The 21,215-nt window shown below is 42.0% G+C and overlaps 1 protein-coding gene across 3 annotated transcripts in view; it reads left to right on the top strand.

Annotated features, from left to right (window-relative positions):
* The first annotated feature begins 907 nt into the window (after positions 1 to 907).
* Positions 908 to 21,215, top strand: part of EPSTI1 (epithelial stromal interaction 1) — a 106,446-nt gene continuing 86,138 nt past the window's right edge. For 2 of the 3 annotated variants that reach the window (XM_061170586.1, XM_061170584.1), the window contains exons 1-3: positions 910 to 1,212; positions 16,877 to 16,935; positions 19,655 to 19,738. In XM_061170586.1, the coding sequence (XP_061026569.1) occupies positions 1,034 to 1,212; positions 16,877 to 16,935; positions 19,655 to 19,738 (322 nt within the window). In that variant the 5' untranslated portion in view covers positions 910 to 1,033. Of the gene's footprint in view, positions 1,213 to 16,876; positions 16,936 to 19,654; positions 19,739 to 21,215 lie in introns of all 3 variants that reach the window. The other variant, XM_061170585.1, reaches the window with a different exon arrangement.

Here is a 21,215-nt window from a genome sequence, read left to right as displayed (position 1 = left end):
AGCAGGGCTGCGTAGAGAATCATCTCCGCCTTCCCCTCAGCTTGCTGCTCCAGTTCTGCTTTTTCTTTCACTTTTGATTTCACTTTCCATTTCCTTTAACTTGGAAGTACTTGGCAGGGGGCTCCCCTGGGCTTCCCTGGTGGCACAGTGGTTAAGAATCCGCCTGCCAATGCAGGGGACACGGGTTGGAGCCCTGGTCTGGGAAGATCCCACGTGCCACGGAGCAACTAAGCCCGTGCGCCACAACTACTGAGCCTGCGTGCTGCAACTAATGAAGCCCACGCGCCTAGAGCCCGTGCTCCACAACAAGAGAAGCCACCACAATGAGAAGCCCGCCCACCGCAACAAAGAGTAGCCCCTGCTCGCTGCAGCTAGAGAGAGCCCGCGCGCAGCAACGAAGACCCAATGGCAGCCAAAATAAATAAATAAATAAATAAATAAATAAAATTAAAAAAAAGAAAGTACTTGGCAAAAACCAAACAGTCAAAACTGATAAAAGGCCACATTTTGTTCAGATGATTTTAATTATTGACCTAATCTCTGGAACCTGAAGGTTAATATATTGTTCACAGTCTCAAATATCCTGCAGGAACCTCAAATTAGGGTGACCTGTTAAATAGTCCTAAAGTGTCTTTCAGGATTTCAGTTACCTGGTGGCTACTTCCTACTCCCCGCTTGCATGAGGTCTCCGTGATTGATCATAGATAACGTTATCACCCTTTAAGGTGGTTGTGAGACCTCAAGCCAACTTACCTGTATGTAGCTGGCCAGGCGCGCTCCATTCTACACCCCCGGCGGGGCGGCGCGGCCGGCGCTGTCACCTGCGATCAGGTCGGAGGGCGCCAGGGAGGAGCAAGGTCGGGGAAGTCCTGGGGGGCGGGGCAGCCCGCGGCTGGTAGCGAGAATCGAAACTCAGCTGCTGAAACCGCCGTTCCCGCTCTTCGGAATCGCATCTCGAGACCCGCGAAGCGTCCCAGCTCGGCCCTCATCCTTCCCGCAGCGGCGGCGGCCCGGGCCCCGCGGGCTCTGAACCATGTACACCCGCACTGGGCTGCAGGGCTCCGGGGTCGGAGCCCCCGCCGCCTCCCGCCCGGCCCGGGACCCCCCTGCGTGGCGCAGGGAGCTGGGCCCGCCGCAGGGCCCCAGGCGGGGTTCGGAGGAGGCTCCTGTGAGCCGTTCGCGGGAGAGCCCGGAGCAGGCGGGCCAGAGGTTGTAAGTATTTAATCACCTGTCCTGCGGGGGCGGAAGCCCAACCCCAAACAAGCCCCCAGGTTCTTCTCAGATCACTGAAGTTTGAACCACAGGGGCCCCATTACAGGGTCTCTAAGAAAATGAAGGCTCATTTGTCTAAACAATAGCATCCATGAATTACCTTATAAATTGAGTGTGCCGGTCCGGGATCCTTACTGAACATCTGAGCCCCCGTTCCTTTTGAGGACGCTACTTTCCTGATTCTTGTGACTGGCTACAGGGCTAGGCTACTACTGGGTGTGTAGTAACTGCCTAGGCTTCTTACTGATTTTCCAGATATCTCCAGAACTCATGCTAGTATGAAAATATTTTTTTCCCTTCCTATCTTAAGAAAACTGATGCCCTAAATAGTATCTTCACATCAGCTGGGAGGGTAAGGGTGAAGAGGGAATGTGTTATGGGGTAGAAATGCAAATGCTGCCTCTAGGAGCCTGCATTCCAACAAAACTCCGGGATAAAGTAGCCTCTTAGGACCAGAGGACTGAGCCGGAGAGGAAGTGAGTGGGTGCAGTGTTTCTTGCCGCGGGTGTTGATAAGTGCTCTACACAGGAACAGGTAGGTAGCCTTTATTCCTGGTCTTTGGTTCAGGGACTACAGTTACTATCCTGGAAACATTTATTATGAAAAGTGTCAGTGATCCTTTCCCACCAATGGAATGAGATGCTTTAACCCAACAGTAGGGTTTGTAAAGACATGACTGCTTTTGAAGTGCTGCTTCTGTGAACTGGAACTTTCCAGATGGTTTCATTTTCAGTTCCCCCTTTTCATCAACTTCTAGTTACATGAAAGACAAACGTTGGTTTCTAAGGAACAGTATATAACCTTATGCCCAATAAACAGATTTTCTTTCATCTCTTAACTTTTGAAAGAATTTATAAGTACCAGGCTTTTAATATTATTCAGCTTTGGGTTGCCCTTAGGTGGGGTGGGTGATCTGGGTGATTTCAATTAGAGATTGCTGCGTTTCTTTCCTACTCAGAATGTGGGGGGGGGGGGGGGCGGGGCGGAGCGGAGCGGAATTCCCCAGCGGTCCAGTGGTTAGGACTCAGCGCGCTCACTGCTACGGCGGGTTCAAGTTTGATCCCTGGTGGGGAACTAAGATCCTGCAAGCCGAGCGGTGCGGCCCGAAGAAAATGGGGGGGATATCTGGTCATAATGGAAGTCCTTTAATTCTGAGTAATCTACATCTGTGTAAGCTGTAGCATTTGATGTAACAGAGGTCACGGATGTATGGTTTCACGTTGATGATAAATACTCTCTATGTGCCTTTTTTTCTATTTTAAAGATCTACTTAGACATAATCATTTAATTGCAAGCTCATAACATCTCATAAACATTAGCAGTTGCATCTGTCTGTTTTCTTACTTGTAAATTAATTGTAAATTACCCCAGAATCTTGCTGGACTAAATTACTCAGAAAGGGGCAGTTTTCTAATTAATTTTCCAGGCCTCAGTATCTGATGACCTCACTACATTTTGTGATTTCTAATTTGCCAGTAGACCATTAGAGAATACATGGGTGAGTTCAGTTGTGTTTCACAGAACTCATTATTTTCATGTGAACCAGTTGCAATAAGCAGAACATTATAAGATACATTTCCTTTTAGGTATATAACAAGTAAGATCCTGTATGGACCACTCTGAATTCTTCTTACATCTCCATTAGTCACTTATATCTACTGTTTATTCTTGCTTGTCTCCTTTAATGGAAGCAGGAAACCAAGGAAAATTGTTGAATGGCAAATAACATCTCAGTAAAATTGACCAAAAAATGCCGTTAAGATTTGATTTATTTTCTTGGAGAGAAATTAGAAGCATTTTCTGATAGAAAATTAAGAAAAAGGAAGGGTAGAGTTAAGTGCTTAATTGTGAAACTTCACTTGTTCACTTGCAATATGAGCTTATTTATATGATAAAGGGTTGAACTTTGACCTTGTTTTGTGTGCATCCTTCCATTTATTCATTAGGGAAGCCCCAACGTGGGAAAAGGAGCAGGAGCTTTGATGCCAGGCAGACTTGTTTTCAAGTTCTGATTCTGCCATTACTTACTCTCTGAACTTCAACTACTTTATGTCTCAGTGTCCTCATTAGGTGAAGTGAGATAATACCAACCTCTCAGGGTCTGTGTATGTGTGTGTCTGTGTATGCATCAAACAATTTCATGCCTGGCAGAAAGCAAGTATCCAGTAAATGTTGGGTGCTGATAGCCTTGAATTCATTTAACAAATGTTTATTGACCAAGTACTGTGCTGTCACCCTGAAGTGTTTATGCCTTGTAAAAACACACTGATTTAAAACGCTGACTTACATATAAATATAAAGAGACTTTAAGGCAAGTTGTTAGAATGATTCCTGAGGACCTCTAATAGACTCTAAGGCAAGGCTGAGCCCTTAACTATATTTGGATTTAAGTAAAGTGTTTACTAATAAATATTGGATTTCCTAATTATTTTCAGTTCGTGATTTTATCTTGTCCTTAAATATTGTAAGCTATTTATACAGATTTAAAGAGAAAAAAAGTTCACACAAACTTCTAATCCAAAGTAATCCTTTACCCTTCCCCCAAACTCTAGATAAATATAAGACTAAGGCATGGGTTTTTCTGGAAGGGAATTTTACCTCATTTTACCCAATTCTGGGCAAAAGGCTCTTGCCTATGATAGTAATACAGGCAAGGTTCACTTTGTTCAGATACTTGTGTATAACCGTACCTAGAGGTGGTCCTTTAGCTTGATGCTGTTTGAAGGAAATATAAAGATATTCTGAAAATGAACCCATAATGTGGAATTTTACTATACAGTTAACTTTAACATAATTTGTATACAAACTCAGTTTACCTTAAACATATTTGTGGCCAACTTTATAGCAAAAACTGTAGAGACTTAAAGATTAGCAATAATAACGGCAAGCACTTATGTATTTAACTTATGTTTGTTAAAGTGCATTACATATGTTAACTCTTTTTTAAAAATTTATTTATTATTTATTTTTGGCTGCATTGGGTCTTTGTTGCCATGTGCGGGTTTCCTCTAGTTCCGGTGAGCGGGGGCTGCTCTTTGTTGCGGTTCACGGGCTTCTCATTGCGGTGGCTTCTCTTGTTGCGGAGCGCGGGCTTCAGTAGTTGCAGCACGTGGGCTCAGTAGTCGTGGCTCGCGGGCTCTAGAGCGCAGGCTCAGTAGTTGTGGCGCAGGGGCTTAGTTGCTCTGCGGCATGTGGGATCTTCCCGGACCAGGGCTCGAACCCGTGTCCTGTGCACTGGCAAGCGGATTCTTAACCACTGCGCCACCAGGGAAGCCCCAAACATACGTTAACTCTTTGAATCATCACAACAACCCTATAAAAAGAGAGGGTTTCTAGCTCTGGATATTTAATTAGAAATACAGGAAAAAATAACTACTCAACAAAAGACAAGCCCTTGTGTAGCTTACAGTCTAATGATGGGGCAGACAGATAATTACATGCGTAACTCTTTATATGCACTGTGAAGGAAAGCCAGGGCCTGAGCTAGTCTTGGGAGCAGGAAAAGTGTTCCCAAGAGGTGATGTTTGAACTGTGATCTATAGGATAATTAGGAGTTGTGGTTTTTTTTGTTTTTTGTTTTGTTTTTTTCTGACAAATATGTTGTTGCAACACCAATTATCTATAATTCAGTTCAGTTCTGACACTACTCACAGCTGCTGCAGATGCCACAAGTTAAGGGCTCAGTCCCACAAGCCTGCTCCCACTTTAGGAGTAAGCCACAAGGGGGGCCCCAGTCTCCCCACATCTCTGACTACAAATTTGGGGGTTCCCGTGACCTCCCCCCATGCCCAGGTTTGATAATTCACTAGAATGACTCCCAGAACTCATGGAAACCACTATACTTACAATTGCAGTTTTATTATAAAGGATACAGCCCTGGAACAGCCAAATGGAAGATATGGGGAGGGGGGTTGCACAGTTTCCATACCCTTTCTGGGTGGGTCACCCTCCTAGCACCTGGATGTCTTCACTAATTTGGAAGCTCCCCAAACCTCACTGTTTGAGGATTTTTATTTAGGCTTCATCACATAGGCATAATTGATTAAATTGTTGGCCCTTGGTGATTGAACTCAATCTCCAGCCCCTCTCCCCTTCCCAGAGCTGGGGGAGAGGTGGACCTGAAAGTTCTAACCCTCTAATCACATGGTTGTTTTTTATGGCAAACAGCTCCCATCCCAAAGCTATCTAGGGCCCCCACCAGGAATCATCTCTTTAGCATATAATTGACATTCTCTTTTTTTTTTTTTTGGCTGTGTTGGGTCTTCGTTGCTGCGTGCGGGCTTTCTCTAGTTGCGGTGAGAGGGGGCTACTCTTCGTTGCGGTGCGCGGGCTTCTCATTGCGGTGGCTTCTCTTGTTGTGGAGCACGGGCTCTAGGCGCGGAAGCTTCAGTAGTTGTGGCTCGAGGGCTCTAGAGCGCAGGCTCAGTAGTTGTGGTGCACGGGCTTAGTTGCTCCGCGGCATGTGGAATCTTCCCGAACCAGGGATCAAACCCGTGTCCCCTGCATTGGCAGGTGGATTCTTAACCACTGCGCCACCAGGGAAGTCCTGACATTCTTTTTTTTTTTTAATTAATTTATTTATTTAATTTTTTTTTTTTTTTTTGGCTGTGTTGGGTCTTCGTTTCTGTGCAAGGGCTTTCTCTAGTTGTGGCAAAGCAGGGGCCACTCTTCATCGTGGTGCGCGGGCCTCTCTTGTTGCGGAGCACAGGCTCCAGACGCGCAGGCTCAGTAGTTGTGGCTCACGGGCCTAGTTGCTCCGCGGCATGTGGGATCTTCCCAGACCAGGGCTCGAACCCGTGTCCCCTGCATTGGCAGGCAGATTCTCAACCACTGCGCCACCAGGGAAGCCCCCGGACATTCTTATAACTTAGAATTCCGAGGATTTTAAGGAGCTCTGAGCCAGGAACCAGGGACAATGATTGAATACTTAAACTTTATTATACCACGGTAGTTTAAATAGCCTCTATGACAGCCAGGGAAGCTTGCTATTCAGATCTTCAAAAGACTTTACTGTGGGGAGCACAGTTCAACTGCCAGCTCTAGTTGCCATCCTTTTGAATCCATTGTATCCTTTGCTCTGAGAGCACACTTATTCTGCACTCTTCCCACCAGTGTCTGAGCATTCCAGGTGGGACTCCTTTATGGGGCAACTTTTGCCAGAAGACTCCCCATTGACCTATCCAAGATTTTCTCAGAAGCGTATACCAGTCTGAGGCTCTTCCTACTCAATCCTCCCTCTCTCCTTTCACAGGTGTCAGACCTGCTCATGTTCTTAAGGCTTTCCCTGCCTACTGCTGCTTGCTTACTTTTTATCCTTCACAAGCCTTCCTCCCAGTAAATCTCTTGCTTGTCTAATCTCATCTTGATGTCTACTCCTCGGAGGACCCAAACTGACACAGCCTTTAAGATACACCATACCCCTGACAGTAGCAGCTTAGACACCATGGCTGTTGGAGTGCTATATGTCCTGGGGAAACCCACTCCTTTTCCTTATTTCCTCCCTTGGGGCTCAGGGGACATTCGCTAGTTTCCTTCCTCTAACTTCAATACTTTGCCCAGTTTGTTGTGCTCCAGGGAAGAAATTAACCCTGGTAACTGATACATTTTTTCCCCCTTCATCCTCAAACTCTCAAGGGAGAGCGAAGGGAGAATAAAGAATGGCTTGGTAAGCCCACTTATTAATGGCCAATTCCTGATTTTTCTCTCTTAAAGAACCCTGTGTTATTTTAGTATTAAACATTTCGTAAATGTAAGATGAGATATAAGATGGGATAGATGATAACATAGTCATTAAGTTATAGCATTAGTTCCATTTTTATAAACATCACTATTTAACCATTGTTGAGTATACTCTTAATCCTGATGTATAATTTATACCCAAGACAGACCATCAAAAACTTCTTAAGTCATTCTTGACTCAGCTCATTTGAATCTGAACTAGCCACATAAAATAGTCTTAAATGAAGTGCAAGTTTTTACAAACTTATGAGAGCCTACAGGAACTGCTTTCACTATTTTTTCTTCACTGCAAATATCCCAGATTTCTCTTCTGTCTCCTCTTACGACTGTGAGAAAATAAGCTTTTGCCTGTAGTTGTTAAATGGCATGAAAGCATCAGGCTATTACCCCTCCTTGGAGATGGAGAAATGAATAATGCCTGAGTTCCTTTTAGTGCTCTGAAATAATGGTACCTAGGAAGAGAAAAATCTATGATTGATTCTAATGAGTAATCTTCTTGATGGCTCAATATAGATAGCTATTCATTAGGGAACTATTTAACTCAATCTCCAGGCAAGGCTCGTAGGCATTCAGAAAGTTTGTAAAACAACAGACAGTATTTAACTCAATGATAATTTTATGACTCAATGAGCTGAGTAGGTGTCTCTATGACCAGATTCTACTACCAAACTGATCAGTAGAGCTCTGCCTATTTGACTGCTTTTAGGTCTTGTGCTCTTTGGAAGCCTCTGTTTGACTGCTTTTAGGATTGAGAAATGTGACAAAGCATTGCAATACTGTGGTAGCAGAAAGGAAATTAGTTATGACCTAGAACAGTTAAACCGGGTACTCCGAGTGACTAAAACCTAAATAGCAATCAATAGCTCGAACTTTTATGTCTTGAACTTATAACCACGTGCTAGACCCTGTGCTACACGCATCATATAATTCATTTTTCTCTTCACAATAAACACTTTGCCCCATTATAGTTGAAGAAACTGAGTCTTGAGAGAGTATATGATTTCCTAAGGTCTCATGGCTTTTTTTAGTCACAGAACCAGCCCTCAAACCTGAGTCTGTCTACCAAAGTGTGGTTCCTGAACATGATGGAGCTGGAGGAGGGAGTGACAGTGCAGCTCATGAATTTCCCATCAGTGGTCCTATTTTCACATCAAGAAAATAGAATTTCTATAGACTAAAGAGAGTGGTACTATAGAATCAGCAATGTGACATTTATTTACAGCTTTAAAATGATTTGGATAGAGAAGTAGTTTGTAGGAGCAAAGTTTCTGTGGTGATCCTGTTTTCTCTGCTGCTTTTCTTCATGACAGCTTGGTTGGCTTACATTAGAACAACTTTCTCACTGTCACTGTCTCTGAGCAACCTAAACCACATACTGCCTTCCAGAGATCTTTCAGACTTCTGACCACAGCCTAAAGTTAGCAATGCATTTGACATTCATGACCTAGTACATGTATGGGTATATGTGAGTTTATGTATAACTGAAAAAAATGTCAGAAAACAATTCTCACCCTTACTATATGTGATGGACTTTGACATTTTCTATTCTTATTCATTAAAAATAAACCCATTAAGTTGATTTCATGGCCCATTAGTGGGTTACCACCTACAGTGTGAAAAGCAAAGCATTGTTCTTTGCATGGCAGAAGAGATTGTTGGAGTGGATGGAAAGAAAAGACATTTTGGTTTGATTAGGTCAAATTTACCTTCCTGTTTATACAGGAGGGGAGAAATTATGGTCCTGTTTAGGATGAATTTCCAGCTTTTCTTCACTAGATTCCACTCCTTAATATGGTATGCATTTGAATTCTGCTAAGTCTTGGGGAGCAATCATTTTTGTTCAAATACAATATCAAAAACGAGTGGGCATTTCTCAAAAAGTCTGACAGCTGAAACAGTGAAACAATAAATCAACAGGATGATGAAAGCTTGAAAACACATAAAACCTATAATAATCGGTAGAAGCATAGCAGAAATGAGAAAAAAGAAACTTAGTTCAATTACACAGTAAGGTTACTTACTTCAAAGTCAGTAAAATGCTGTAAGGTTATACTATTGTTAAGGTTAATTGCATCTATGCAGAATGTATTTGAATCTGAAACAAAACCTTAACAGGAAAAAAATCATCAAAGGGAGAAGACTGCATTTGAAGGGTCTGTTCTATGTCAGAGAATCAGCCAATGATGGTTCCTTTGTTCTGTAATGTTTGTAATTCATCCCCCCCCAACCATGAACACTTAAAAGGCAATTTATTAAAGTCCTGTAGAAAAACTGAAGACATTTCCCATCATTAAAACTCAAGGGCTGGTATTGCCCAGTGTTTGTTTTGCTAGGGAACCAGTGAGAGCAGAAATCCTGTGCTACCTAGTCCTGTAAGAAAATCTGAACCCCTGATTTAAGAAATCTTTATTTTAAATATTTTCTCATTTAATACTCCTTGGAATATTTTTTCATGTTTGTAAAAGTAAAGTCATATCTGCTTGTTATAAAAATCTAAACATTACATTGGGAATTCCCTGGCGGTCCAGTGGTTAGGACTGAGCACTTTCACTGCCGTAGCCCAGGTTCAATTCCTGGTCGGGGAACTAAAACCCCACAAACCATGCAGCGTGGCCAAAAAACCCAAAAAACCCAAAAAACTAAACATTACAAAACTAATATAGAAAGGAAAAGTCCCTTGCAATTCAGATCCTTAGAAATAAACACTTCAAGCTCTTTGATATAAGGACCTCTTTATCTTTAAAGTGTAAGTTGTTCTTTTTGACTTTTAATCCAAGTAGAAAGACTTAGAGCCATTATGCCCTTCAATTTCTACTGCTAATAGAAGGTGACAATAATAATCAGTGTCTTATACATAATATGTTATATATAATTATTATAATAAAATAGATATCTCCAAATAGGTGTCTTAAGCATAGATGGCTTTGTTTCTCTCCTATAAAGTAAGTCTGAAGGTAGGTAGTCTGGGGCTGATATAGTACAAATAATAGGCAATCATAATAGAACATTTGTTATTTCCTAGCCTTGTTCTAAGCACTTCGTACTCTAAGAGATAGATATTTGTTATCCCCATTTTACAGGTGAAAGAATAGAAAAACTGATTTGCTCAAAGTTATAGTTAGGAAGTAACAGAATTAGGGTTCAAAGCAGGGCAGTTTGGCAACAGATTACCACTAGTGTGGTAGTTTTACAGATTGCTTCTTTCTGCTCTGCTGTTTCTGATGCATGTCTTACATATTCAAGTTGCCTCACTGACCAAGATGGTTGCTTGAGCACCAGCTTCCACTTCAACCTTCCAGGAAGGGGGGAGGGCAACAAAAAAGCTTTTCCTGTCCATCTGTCTGTCTTCATTTAATGGAGCTTTCCTAGAAATCCTTCTCAGTAGCTTCCCCTTATATCTCAATTTGCCAAACTTAATCACACAGTCATATTTGGCTATAAAGAAGGTTGGGGACTATAGTCTTAATGGAGCACATTGTTAACCTGAATAATATAGGAGTGCTTTTAGTAAGGAGGTGGTGAGAATGAATGGTTAGGTAGGCCAGCATCTATTCTGGTTTAGGAATTGAGGAGAGTCAAGCATAAGAGCAGAAATTAATCATATGATCAAACTGTCACTGGAACTTTGGAAATGCAAATGGGATATCTAAGGACGAAAATTTTAAATGTAGTCCACATTCCTGTTCAGAGTATTGATTTTAGAGGACTATTAAGGGTTTTCTTCTGGATAATGTTCTGTGCAATCTTTGTTTTATGCTTTGCACATCCTGCAGGATTGTTTATAATAGTGAACAATTGAAACAACTGAAATGGTTAAGTGAGTGGTTATATTAATGGTGCATTGATGTTGTGAAATATTATGTAGCCATTTAATATTAAGCTTGTTACGTGCATAATTGGGAAAACCACTTATAAGTGAAAGCAGCATATAAAATTGGACTTAATATATGACTGCAACTGTGTAATATGTACAGAATATAGATTGAACTGAAATTCACCCAAATAACAGTGTAATTGAGATCTCTGAGGAGTGGGGTTATGAGTGACTTTTAAATGTTTTAAAGATAATTTTCTGCATTTTCTTATGTGAGCATATGTTTATTTCAAAATCAGGATGAATTTCATTTTTAAATATTCTATGCAGATATTTAGATGTAAATACCTTATGTCTTGCATTTCTAGTTTCTCCTTTAAGTTATAGATGACCTTGAGGAGCAATGCTTAAGACATGTGGACATATGCAGAGCTTAGCCTAATGATAATAATAATAATAAGAGGAATAATAATAATAGAAAATGTATAACAATTTGATAAGTGTTTTTATGCAAATGCCAATTTTCTTATCACTAAGCCATTCTTAAATATTCTCTTATTGGAAAAGATAGCCCTCCTTGGGCCTCTTGCACTCTAGATGTCTTGCTGGGTATGCCAAGATTGCATACCTGACTACTCTAACCTGGACTATTTCTTAGGGTTGTTGTGTAGCTGGGAACCTTGAGAGATGAGGTACATTCTCCCCAGAACAAAGACCAGGCTTGCTTACTATCTGCTATAAAAATGGTGGATTCCACAATTCAGTGTTCCTCAGCTGCAATGCAAAAACAGTGTGTGTGCAGCATCCATCATGTTGACTTGGAGCCAGAGAGAACAGACATAAATATGCTGGTGCCATGCCATGAGTGATAAAGTCCACGTCTTCTACCAGCATCCATGAAGCAGTAACAGCCTAACTATTAGGCTAACTTTAGCTTGCAAGTAGGTTCAGATCACATCCCAGACCTGACATCTCTATGTTCTGAAAATATGAATTCCGTGTAGTTACTTTTACTGAGGAAGCAATTTAATACATTTTGCAAGTATACTTACCAATTGGTCCCCATCTCTACTTCCATCACTGGTTTTTGCCCTCATAAAGATGGTGAGTCTCTCCGATATTATATTTCATATATATTCTTTGTATCTTTAGAGTGAATCTTTCTTGCTTCTTTTCTTAATAGATGAACTTATTTTTATTTATTTATTTATTTTTTGGGGGAGATTGCGATTGACACATATACACTATTTTTAATTTATTTAATTTATTTATTTTTGGCTGTGTTGGGTCTTCGTTGCTGTGCGGGCTTTCTCTAGTTGCGGTGAGCAGGGGCTACTCTTCGTTGCAGTGCACAGGCTTCTCTTTGCGGTGGCTTGTCTTGTTGCGGAGCACGGGCTATAGGCGCTGGGGCTTGACTAGTTTTGGCACGCGGGCTCAGTAGTTGTGGCTCTCGGGCTCTAGAACACAGGCTCAGTAGTTGTGGCACACGGGCTTAGTTGCTCCGCAGCATGTGGGATCTTCCTGGACCAGGGCTCGAACCCGTGTCCCCTGCACTGGGAGGCAGATTCTTAACCACTGCACCACCAGGGAAGTCCTCTTGCTTCTTTTTTCATAGCTTTTACCATTTACGTGTATATGTGTTTTAAGTGAAGAAGCACAACATCTTTCAGGTCTATCTTGTATGATTGTGCCAGTTGGTAACTATACAGACTTGCCTGGCTAAGGTAGTAATTTGAAGCTGAAATACATACCAAATCATTTGCCTTAGTGTGGGGTTACCTCCACCTGGCAGAAGGGGCACTTTTTTCTAATTTGCATAAATTTACCACCTCTCACTAAGCCGTGGGCCTATGTGAGGATCCTGGGATGGCTATGTGTGTGTGTGTGTGTGTGTGTGTGTGTGTGTGTGTGTGTGTGTAACAAAGGCCCTCTGGGCATCTATTCCGCCCTCCAACAGAAGCTGTGAGTTATAGAACTCACCAGCTTCACATCAGTCTCTTGGGTGTGCAAACTATGTCTGGGGCTCTGCAGGCTTTGAGACCAAAGAGAGTTCATTAGTCCTTCCACACCAGAGATGTGGAATGCAGGATCAGGGCTGGTGTGACGGGCTTAGGGGACAAGGATGATTTACTCAGTCTGATCTTGGTATTTTTTTTCTTAGGAATATGGTCTGTTTATAAAAGAAGTTTTGCAAACCTGAATGCCTCATAAGGTTTGATTCACGTTGGTTAAAAACAGTAAGCTTCAGAGTCCTATGTTGAAGACCATATTAAAAAAGCAATACAGAAAAACATACCTAGAATCTAAATCTCTATCCAGTGTCTTTGATTAACCAGAAATTTTCCTTTGTTTCAATTTCACCCAAGGATAAGATTTTCTTGAACTATGAAAACCTCAAACCAATTTTTTGTAGGACAGTAGACTTTATGTGTCTACTATTCTGCTTGAAATTATCTGTTTGTCACTTAATCTCTTTCTGAATTTTTGCTCTTGAGTACATTTCTTTTTTACTCAAACCAGTGTTGTTCCTAATTAGAAATTTAAATTACATCTGCTGCAGTTTGTACACACCAGGATATATTTATGTAATACTTTTAGCCAGCCAAGATATTTTTCATGACTCCAACATACCATTTTTTTCATAGAGTGCTTATTGATGACACCTTATAAAAATGTGCAAGAATGTGCACAGAGAGGCAGTTGTGTAGCTCAGGAGAGACCTCACAAGGAAGGTATTTCTTAAATATATATATTTAAGAAATATATGGTACAGAAGAACACTGCTCCCTCTGTCTTAACGCTGTTCTTTATACGTTCTCCCTTAGTATATCTCATGGATGTGTGCTGTTGGAAAGTGAAAATAATCTTACAAATGGAGATATTTCATTAAATTTCAATGAGGTAATTAAGGAAACTCATTTTCAAAGATATACATTTATTTCAGTGGCTTGAATGTTGCTTCATCAGGAAATGACCAGAATACTAAATACAGGTAGGTTGGGCTTGTCTCCATCAGTAGCTTTGAGAGTCAGGCTGTTGAAAGGGATGACATGGAGGTTAAAACAGCAGAGGCCCTTGCTGTGGGTGGAAACTAATTGGCTGAAAACATGAATAAGTTATACTTGTTATTCATGTCAAGGAAAAGCTAAGAGAGAAGGGATGAATATTTGTATCTACCCAGGCATTATGCTCTGCCACAGGATATTAAAAAATAAAAAGCCGATATTTAGACTTAAGCTCCTCTTCCTATAGGAAGGAAGAGGAATAGAGGCTCCATTACTTGGCAATGCTTTCTTCTGAATATTATATTTCAGATTTGACATTTTCAGCCAATAAAATATTGCTAAGAAGGTTGCTAAGGAATTCTCTAACATAAAACATTTATTACTGGGACCACTGTCCTTGAGTCTGGGGTTATGTTTAAATGTTTTCGATTAAAAGCCTCTGATTTCAAGGCTAGATAATTCTCCCCCTTTTTTCATGGCCCTGTATTGTCTGGGTACTTGTCGGCTACACATGTTGGCCATAGATTGACCACAGTCCTATTCCTAAGACTAAAGATTCTAGTGTGATATTGTCACACTTAAACCTAATCAGATTAGATATTGTAGAATAAAATCTTTTACAAACTGTTTTTTCTTTTCAAACCTTTCCTGATATTTTCATAAGAGAGATTCATGGAACTTGGAAAATTCTCTATGAAGCTTCTCTTATCAAAGTGCTAGCACAGGAACCCTTTTTGCCACTTGAGATCCTATCCTTTAAGCCTCAACTTGCTATTCTTCTCTGAAAATTTCTACTCCTCTGGGGTCTCACTGACTCCCCTCCACCTTGCATCTCTGACTACTTCCATCATCCCACTTTGAGGCTTGTTTGAACATCCTTGTGGTCTGCTCTGGTGGTTTCATGAATTGTTCCTAATTAAAGTGTAAGCTCTGTTAAAGGGGTTGGGGTCTGTTTTTTTGGTATCTCCCCTCATTCCTCATAAGCCCCTAACATAACAAGTCCATAATGGGTGCTTGGCTAAGTAGATTTACTTTGTTTGGAAGTCTATCAAGAGGCCGAAGTTAAGGACAGTCATATTTTATGTTTTCTACATTGAGCTGAATACTTAGCTCCAGACACCCACCTGGTCTAAGTCAAAAGTGCTTGGTTTGAGTCTCAGCACTATTGCTTAATTAACCTCATGATCTTTGGCATATGATTTAACGTCTGTGTCTTTATCAATGATTTATTAATCCCTCAATTCCCTTTTAGTCCAAATGTTTGAAGACAGCTTGATTGATCTACAGCACTGGTTCTCAAAGTGTGGTCCCCAGATCAAGAATATCATCATCATCTGGGAACTGTTAAAAATGCAAGTTATAGATGCCCCCCGTCCCATACCTACTGAATCAGAAACTCAACATTTTACAAGCCCTCCAAGTGATTCTGATGCATGCTAAAGTTTAAGAACAACTGATTTGCAGTGTAGTCAAATCCCTGGTATGGTGAGAAGCTCCATACCACAATGTTAATGGACATTGATGATTCTGCAGTCATTTCATGGTTGGCATTTAAATCCAGTATCTCGTTTCATCTTTAAGGCTCTGAAGAATGGCTCACTATTGCATCATACTCAAGTTTGCAGGTACTACCCACAGAACTGCAGCTCCTAAGCTTCTATAAAGTGTGGACAATTGAGGAGTGAAAAATCTTTCTGAGGGTGAACAAAGAATATGCAATGGACAGGGGATTAATTTCCAGCGGCAGCCTCCTAATTTTGTATTCATCCCATTGTACGCATGCTAGGCTACACATGCAACGTCTGCTGATATACGTTAGGTAACTGGGCATCCAGCAGCCCTGTTTGCATGCAAAGGTGGTTGCACACCTCCCATGTACAACTCTAAAATTAAAGCCCAGTTTGAAGCTGGCTGAAGGCTTACTACTAGGAAAATGAGATAAGGAAGAAATGGCTTCTGTTAATCAGCGCTTTTGGCCTCTACTGTGCAATCTTTGCTAATTTGTCCTTTGAAATTGTACGTTCTGTGTTGGACAAAGACTTCTAAGAGTATCTGGGATTTTTTAAAAAAGACTTACATTTATAAGCTGACTGTATTTATCCATAACATTTCCCCTCACACTGTACCTACATGTACGCTGCAGTCTTGTTGTGCTATATTTTTGCTCTATGAAGTATTCATACTTCTGTGGGACTACATGTATCATCACAAAGAAGAGCCACCCCAGCACAGACTCACGGACTGGGTCTCTGGCATCATTTCATTTCAATTCAGCCCACATTCATCAAGCAGCTACTTTGTGCCAGGGGCTGGGCATATATGGATCCCTCAAGCACAGTTTCTGCCCTCAAAAGCTCACAATATTGTAACAACTTCTTGTACATTAGTGGTGAATATTTTTGCTTAAATGAAGTCTTCCCTGGTTCCCGCTCCATCCCCCCCCCACCCCCCCAGAGAATTGAAGTGACTCCTTACTTCTCTGAACTCCTGATTATGCTCGACCTGTGTCCCCAGGAGAATGAGGGGCCCAGCGGACCCCTGCCTAGAAGTCAGAGCCCCAAAACACAAGACTGTGGCCATCTGGCCACTCAGATGGGTCATCAGGAGGAGGTGGCTGCATTGCAAATGGCCCCTACGCCCAGTTTGTGGGAGCAAAAAATGTATGAGTGTTTCCTGTACTCCTGTTGTGGGTGACATGGAAGAGAATGCCAGTCATCTCAAAGGGATGTGCCCGTGAGCGCCACCTGGAGGCACAGTGGATCCCTACAAAGACAGTTTACCAAGAGCTGACCCTGAAGAAGTCACTTGTCATTCTTCATCAACTGCTTTATATTTCCATATGTGGCCGTGTGCACTTGTTTTACTTTACCAGCTAGATTGTAAGCTCCTGGAGAACACACCTGGGTCTTAAGAGGAATATTATCTTTCCTAGTACCTATTTGATGGTGATGATCATAAATACAGTATATTATCAGAAAGAATGTATGGTGCTTTATATGCATTAATAATTTCTCATGATAATCGATTTTTTTTCTCTTCATTCTAGCACAGGTGCATATACCTTGATAGTACCAAATGAAAATCGAAGAAATGAGATGCAACAGAGTATGTATATTATTTACCATTCAAAATACTTCTCATTTTCTTTCTTTTTGTTTTTAAACTACAGTTTTTGTTACTTTATTCATAATTTTAAAAAAAATTTATTTTTGGCTGCATTGGGTCTTTGTTGCTGCGCGCGGGCTCTCTCTAGTTGCAGCGAGCTGGGTTACGCTTCATTGTGGTGCGCAGGCTTCTCACTGCGGTGGCTTCTCTTGTCACAGAGCACAGGCTCTAGGCACGTGGGCTTCAGTAGTTGTGGCTCACAGGCTCTAGAGCGCAGGCTCAGTAGTTGTGGCTCACGGGCTTAATTGCTTCCCGGCATTTGGGATTTTCCCAGAGCAGGGCTCGAACCTGTGTCCTCTGCATTGGCAGGCGGATTCTTAACCACTGCGCCACCAAGGAAGCCCAACTTTGGCAGTTTTAATTATACCTTTTAAAATTATTCTATTGTTAGTGCTTCTAAATTTGTTTCTCTGTGTTAATAGCAGAACTCATTGCACGGTTATAAATCTGAGGTTTCTGTTGGGCTTAAACAATTTGACATCTATTGTCAATAGACCTATCAAGTTCCTGTAAAATTGGGCTCACTGCAGATATCCTTACAGGACTTGGAACACTTTTGAAAGAGACAAGTGATATATGAAATTTATAAAATCTGTCTCTTTGCAGATCTGTCCCATTCCTTCTTTTATATAAATTTTTATTTATTTATTTTTATTTTTGGCTGCGTTGGGTCTTTGTTGCTGTGCGCGGGCTTTCTCTAGTTGCAGTGAGCAGGGGCTACTCTTCGTTGCGGTTCCCGGGCTTCTCATTGCCGTGGCTTCTCTTGTTGCAGAGCACGGGCTCTAGGCGTGTGGGCTTCAGTAGTTGTGGCACACGGGCTCAGTAGTTGTGGCTCGCGGTCTCTAGAGCGCAGGCTCACTGGTTGTGGTGCACGGGCTGAGTTGCTCCGTGGCATGTGGGATCTCCCCGGACCAGGGCTCGAACCTGTGTCCCCTGCACTGGCAGGCGGATTCTTAACCACTGCACCACCAGGGAAGTCCCTGTCCCATTCCTTCTTAATGGAATTTTTTTTTTTAGTCTCTGTGTTCCCATAATTTTGTAACTATCAGCAGTTTTTATTCGTGACTTCACTACCCTCAGCTGTTTTTATTCGTGACTTCACTTTCCTTCTTTAGATTATAAGCTCTTTGAGGGCAGGGGCTACATCTTACTTGTTTTTGTGCTCCGTGTACCTAGTGGGCATATAACATGCTTAACTGAAGTTGTACAGTAAAATAAATGCTGCCCTTTAAAGTTACAGTATTATACCTTAGAGTTGGAAGGAGAACTAAAGTTCATTTAATTCACAAAGAAGTTCTGAGGCTTGTTCAAGTCAACTGTGGGGCTAGCACTGAGATTCTGTGCTCTCCTATCTTGATCTTAATAGGAAATTTAATTTTGTAATGACCAATGGACATAAGGGCACAGCAGGAAAGCAGCTTTATAAAGGTCTCCACTGGACAGGTAGGCCCCTGGGTGGTACATCTGAGTCTGTGCAGAATATGACAGTCACAGCTATGCTAATACGGTGACTGTGGGCACTGCCTGCAGGTGACCAACGGAATCCCAAAGATTCTGGCATTTTACAAGTTTTTGATTTAAATAGTTAACAGGAATTTAAGCCTCAGTGCAGTCTGGATTTTTGAGATGTTGCAGAAAGTTTTTTTCCCTCTAATAATTAAAAAATATTATAAATGGACTTTTGAAATAATCACTTCTAATGAGATTCGGGCATACGTTGGAAGAACAGAACTAGTGTCTCTGGCGCCCCCTGCTGCCAGTCAGTGTATATTTGGGGAATGAGCACTGCTCTACAGGGAGTAGGCTCAGCCTAGCGGTTCCAAGTGCCAGGAATCTGAGAGGCCTCATTCCTCATGGTTACATTAAGCTTGGGGAATATTTAAAATAAAGTGAATACGGGCATTAGAATTTTATGGGGATTTATGTTTACTGTGTGTGAAAAGTTCTTATTGACACATGAATGTTTTGCACACACTCTCTATAGGAAACTTTTAACATTAAATGATATAGGGTTTGAAAAATGCCAGAGTGGGAGGAAAAACTAAACTTCTTTATTTAGTAGGAGTTCAGGTTGTTTTCAATTTTTAAAAAAATTTTATTTAATTTATTTATTTTTGGCTACGTTGGGTCTTTGTTGCTGCGCGCAGACATTCTTTAGTTGCGGTGAGCGGGGGCTACGAGCAGGGGCTACTCTTCGTTGTGGTGCGCGGGCTTCTCATTGCAGTGGCTTCTCTTGTTGCAGAGCACGCGCTCTAGGCGCAAGGGCTGTAGGTGCGCGGGCTTCAGTAGTTGTGGCACGTGGGCTCAGTAGTTGTGGTGCACGGGCTTAGTTGCTCCGCGGCACGTGGGATCTTCCTGGACCAGGGGTCGAACCCGTGTCCCCTGCATTGGCAGGCGGATTCTTAACCCCTGCGCCACCAGGGAAGCCCCTGTTTTCAAAGTTGAACCTTCTGTGCAGACTCTTGGAGAGAAAGTGCCTTAGGGTGACCCCAAGGGGTTAGGACTGGGTGGGTGGTGTCTTCCTTTCCTGGATATCTCGTCCACTCATGCTTGCATGTAGTTAATTGTCCATCTGATGGTGGTTTGTTATGCTTTCAAGGGAGCAGTTCCCTTTTCACGCTCTAATAATTGATGATTTGATATTTCTCACCTGGCTTAGTGGCTGCAAAAGAGCTGAAGGACCTGGAGAGGTGGAAGGAGCAACAAAGGACGAAGCCCATTAACCTGGCACCCATGCAGCTAGGTAAGCCAGCAAGCCAGTTGCTTGAATGCGGAAGGACAGGGCCACCCAAGGATCCTGTTAGCATCTTGCCCACATCTGTCTTTCAATGTACGTTATAGGTCATTGGACCATTGTGCTGCTTGAAATGGAATGCATTTAATGTCAAAACATGCACTTAAAGTCAAAAGTATGCAGGTATACTGTTGTTTCTGATTTTCTGCAAGTAGCAAATGGATGATGCCACAGTTATGTGGGAATAAAAGGATGGCTTAATTGCCAAATAATTTAGAGCCTCTTAGTTGATCAGCTCTGAAGAAATCTTACTTGGGCGCTGCATATGCCCTGTCATAGCTTTTACTCCCATCCTGATTAGTGCTATCACAAGCATATTAATCATGGCAGTTAACTGGTTATGGGAAAAAGAATGAATGGAGAGTCAATTCCAACACTAAGATGCGAGTGGGCTGGGGACACAGGGTGGGTATAAAGAGAACATCGCCTGTGTTTTCATTCGCAAATAGAGACTTTTGGGCCTCTGGAGCACGTGGCAGTGTGATGAATTGTCTGTGCTGCCTTTGCCTGGTGTTTGAATCATTCAACAGGGAAGCCCTCTAATGGGAATCATTCACATCTTCTCTTTTCTCTTCCAGAAGCGCTGAGAGCTTAAAGGGCTGGACACACAGTTCCCACAGATTTGGTTCACACAAATGTGTTACGAGTCAGAGGCCACTTACTCTCACAGTGGTTTTATCTATTTATTTATTTTTTTGGCTGCACCGTGTGGCATGCGGGATCTTAGTTTCCCTACCAGGGATCGAACCCACGCCCCCTGCAGTGGAAGTGCAGAGTCTTAACCACTGGCCTGCCAGGGAAGTCCCTCATAGTAGTTGTCAAGAAGTATTTTTTCCAAGATGTAGGTAAAAATAACCTAATTTGGTAATCACTTAATGGGTGCAAGTCATAGTATTATCATCATCATCCCACTGTATTTCATGAAAGGGGTTAATCTCGTGTCACCATTTTGCTGAATAAGCTGCATTTGAGGGGTGCAACCTGGAGACAGCTTTGTCCTTCCTAACTGGTCCCCTCACACCAGCTATGTGGGTCTACTTTTTCTTATGTTCTTTGGATGAAATTAGATCTCTTTGGTATTTCTCAAATAATAAAGTTGTCCAGCTAATTCTAGGCATAAAAACAGTGTCATTTCAGTAATTAAGTTTAGTCCTAAATACTGGTCAAAACTCTGTTACTGACAGAGATTAAAGCTTCTTCCCTGCTCCAGCCCAGGTCTATTTTGGATAGAAAGTTGGCAAAGGAAATGGGGTGTGGCTGAGTTTTTCACTATTGACTCCACTGTTCCCAGATTCTGACCACTCATGGGTCAAAGGGAGAAGGAGAGGTTAGGGTCTATAGTGCACCGATCCCAGTTTCTTCAAGTTTTGGTGTGTGTTTACTGTGCATCTCACCCCTGGGGTTCTTGGAGTTCTTCAGAGTCCCT

Source organism: Eubalaena glacialis, chromosome 16 (genome assembly GCF_028564815.1).
Source record: "Eubalaena glacialis isolate mEubGla1 chromosome 16, mEubGla1.1.hap2.+ XY, whole genome shotgun sequence".
NCBI lineage: Eukaryota > Metazoa > Chordata > Mammalia > Artiodactyla > Balaenidae > Eubalaena > Eubalaena glacialis.
The sequence above is the reverse complement of the archived record's forward strand: the minus strand, read 5'-3'. Positions and strand labels throughout refer to the sequence as shown.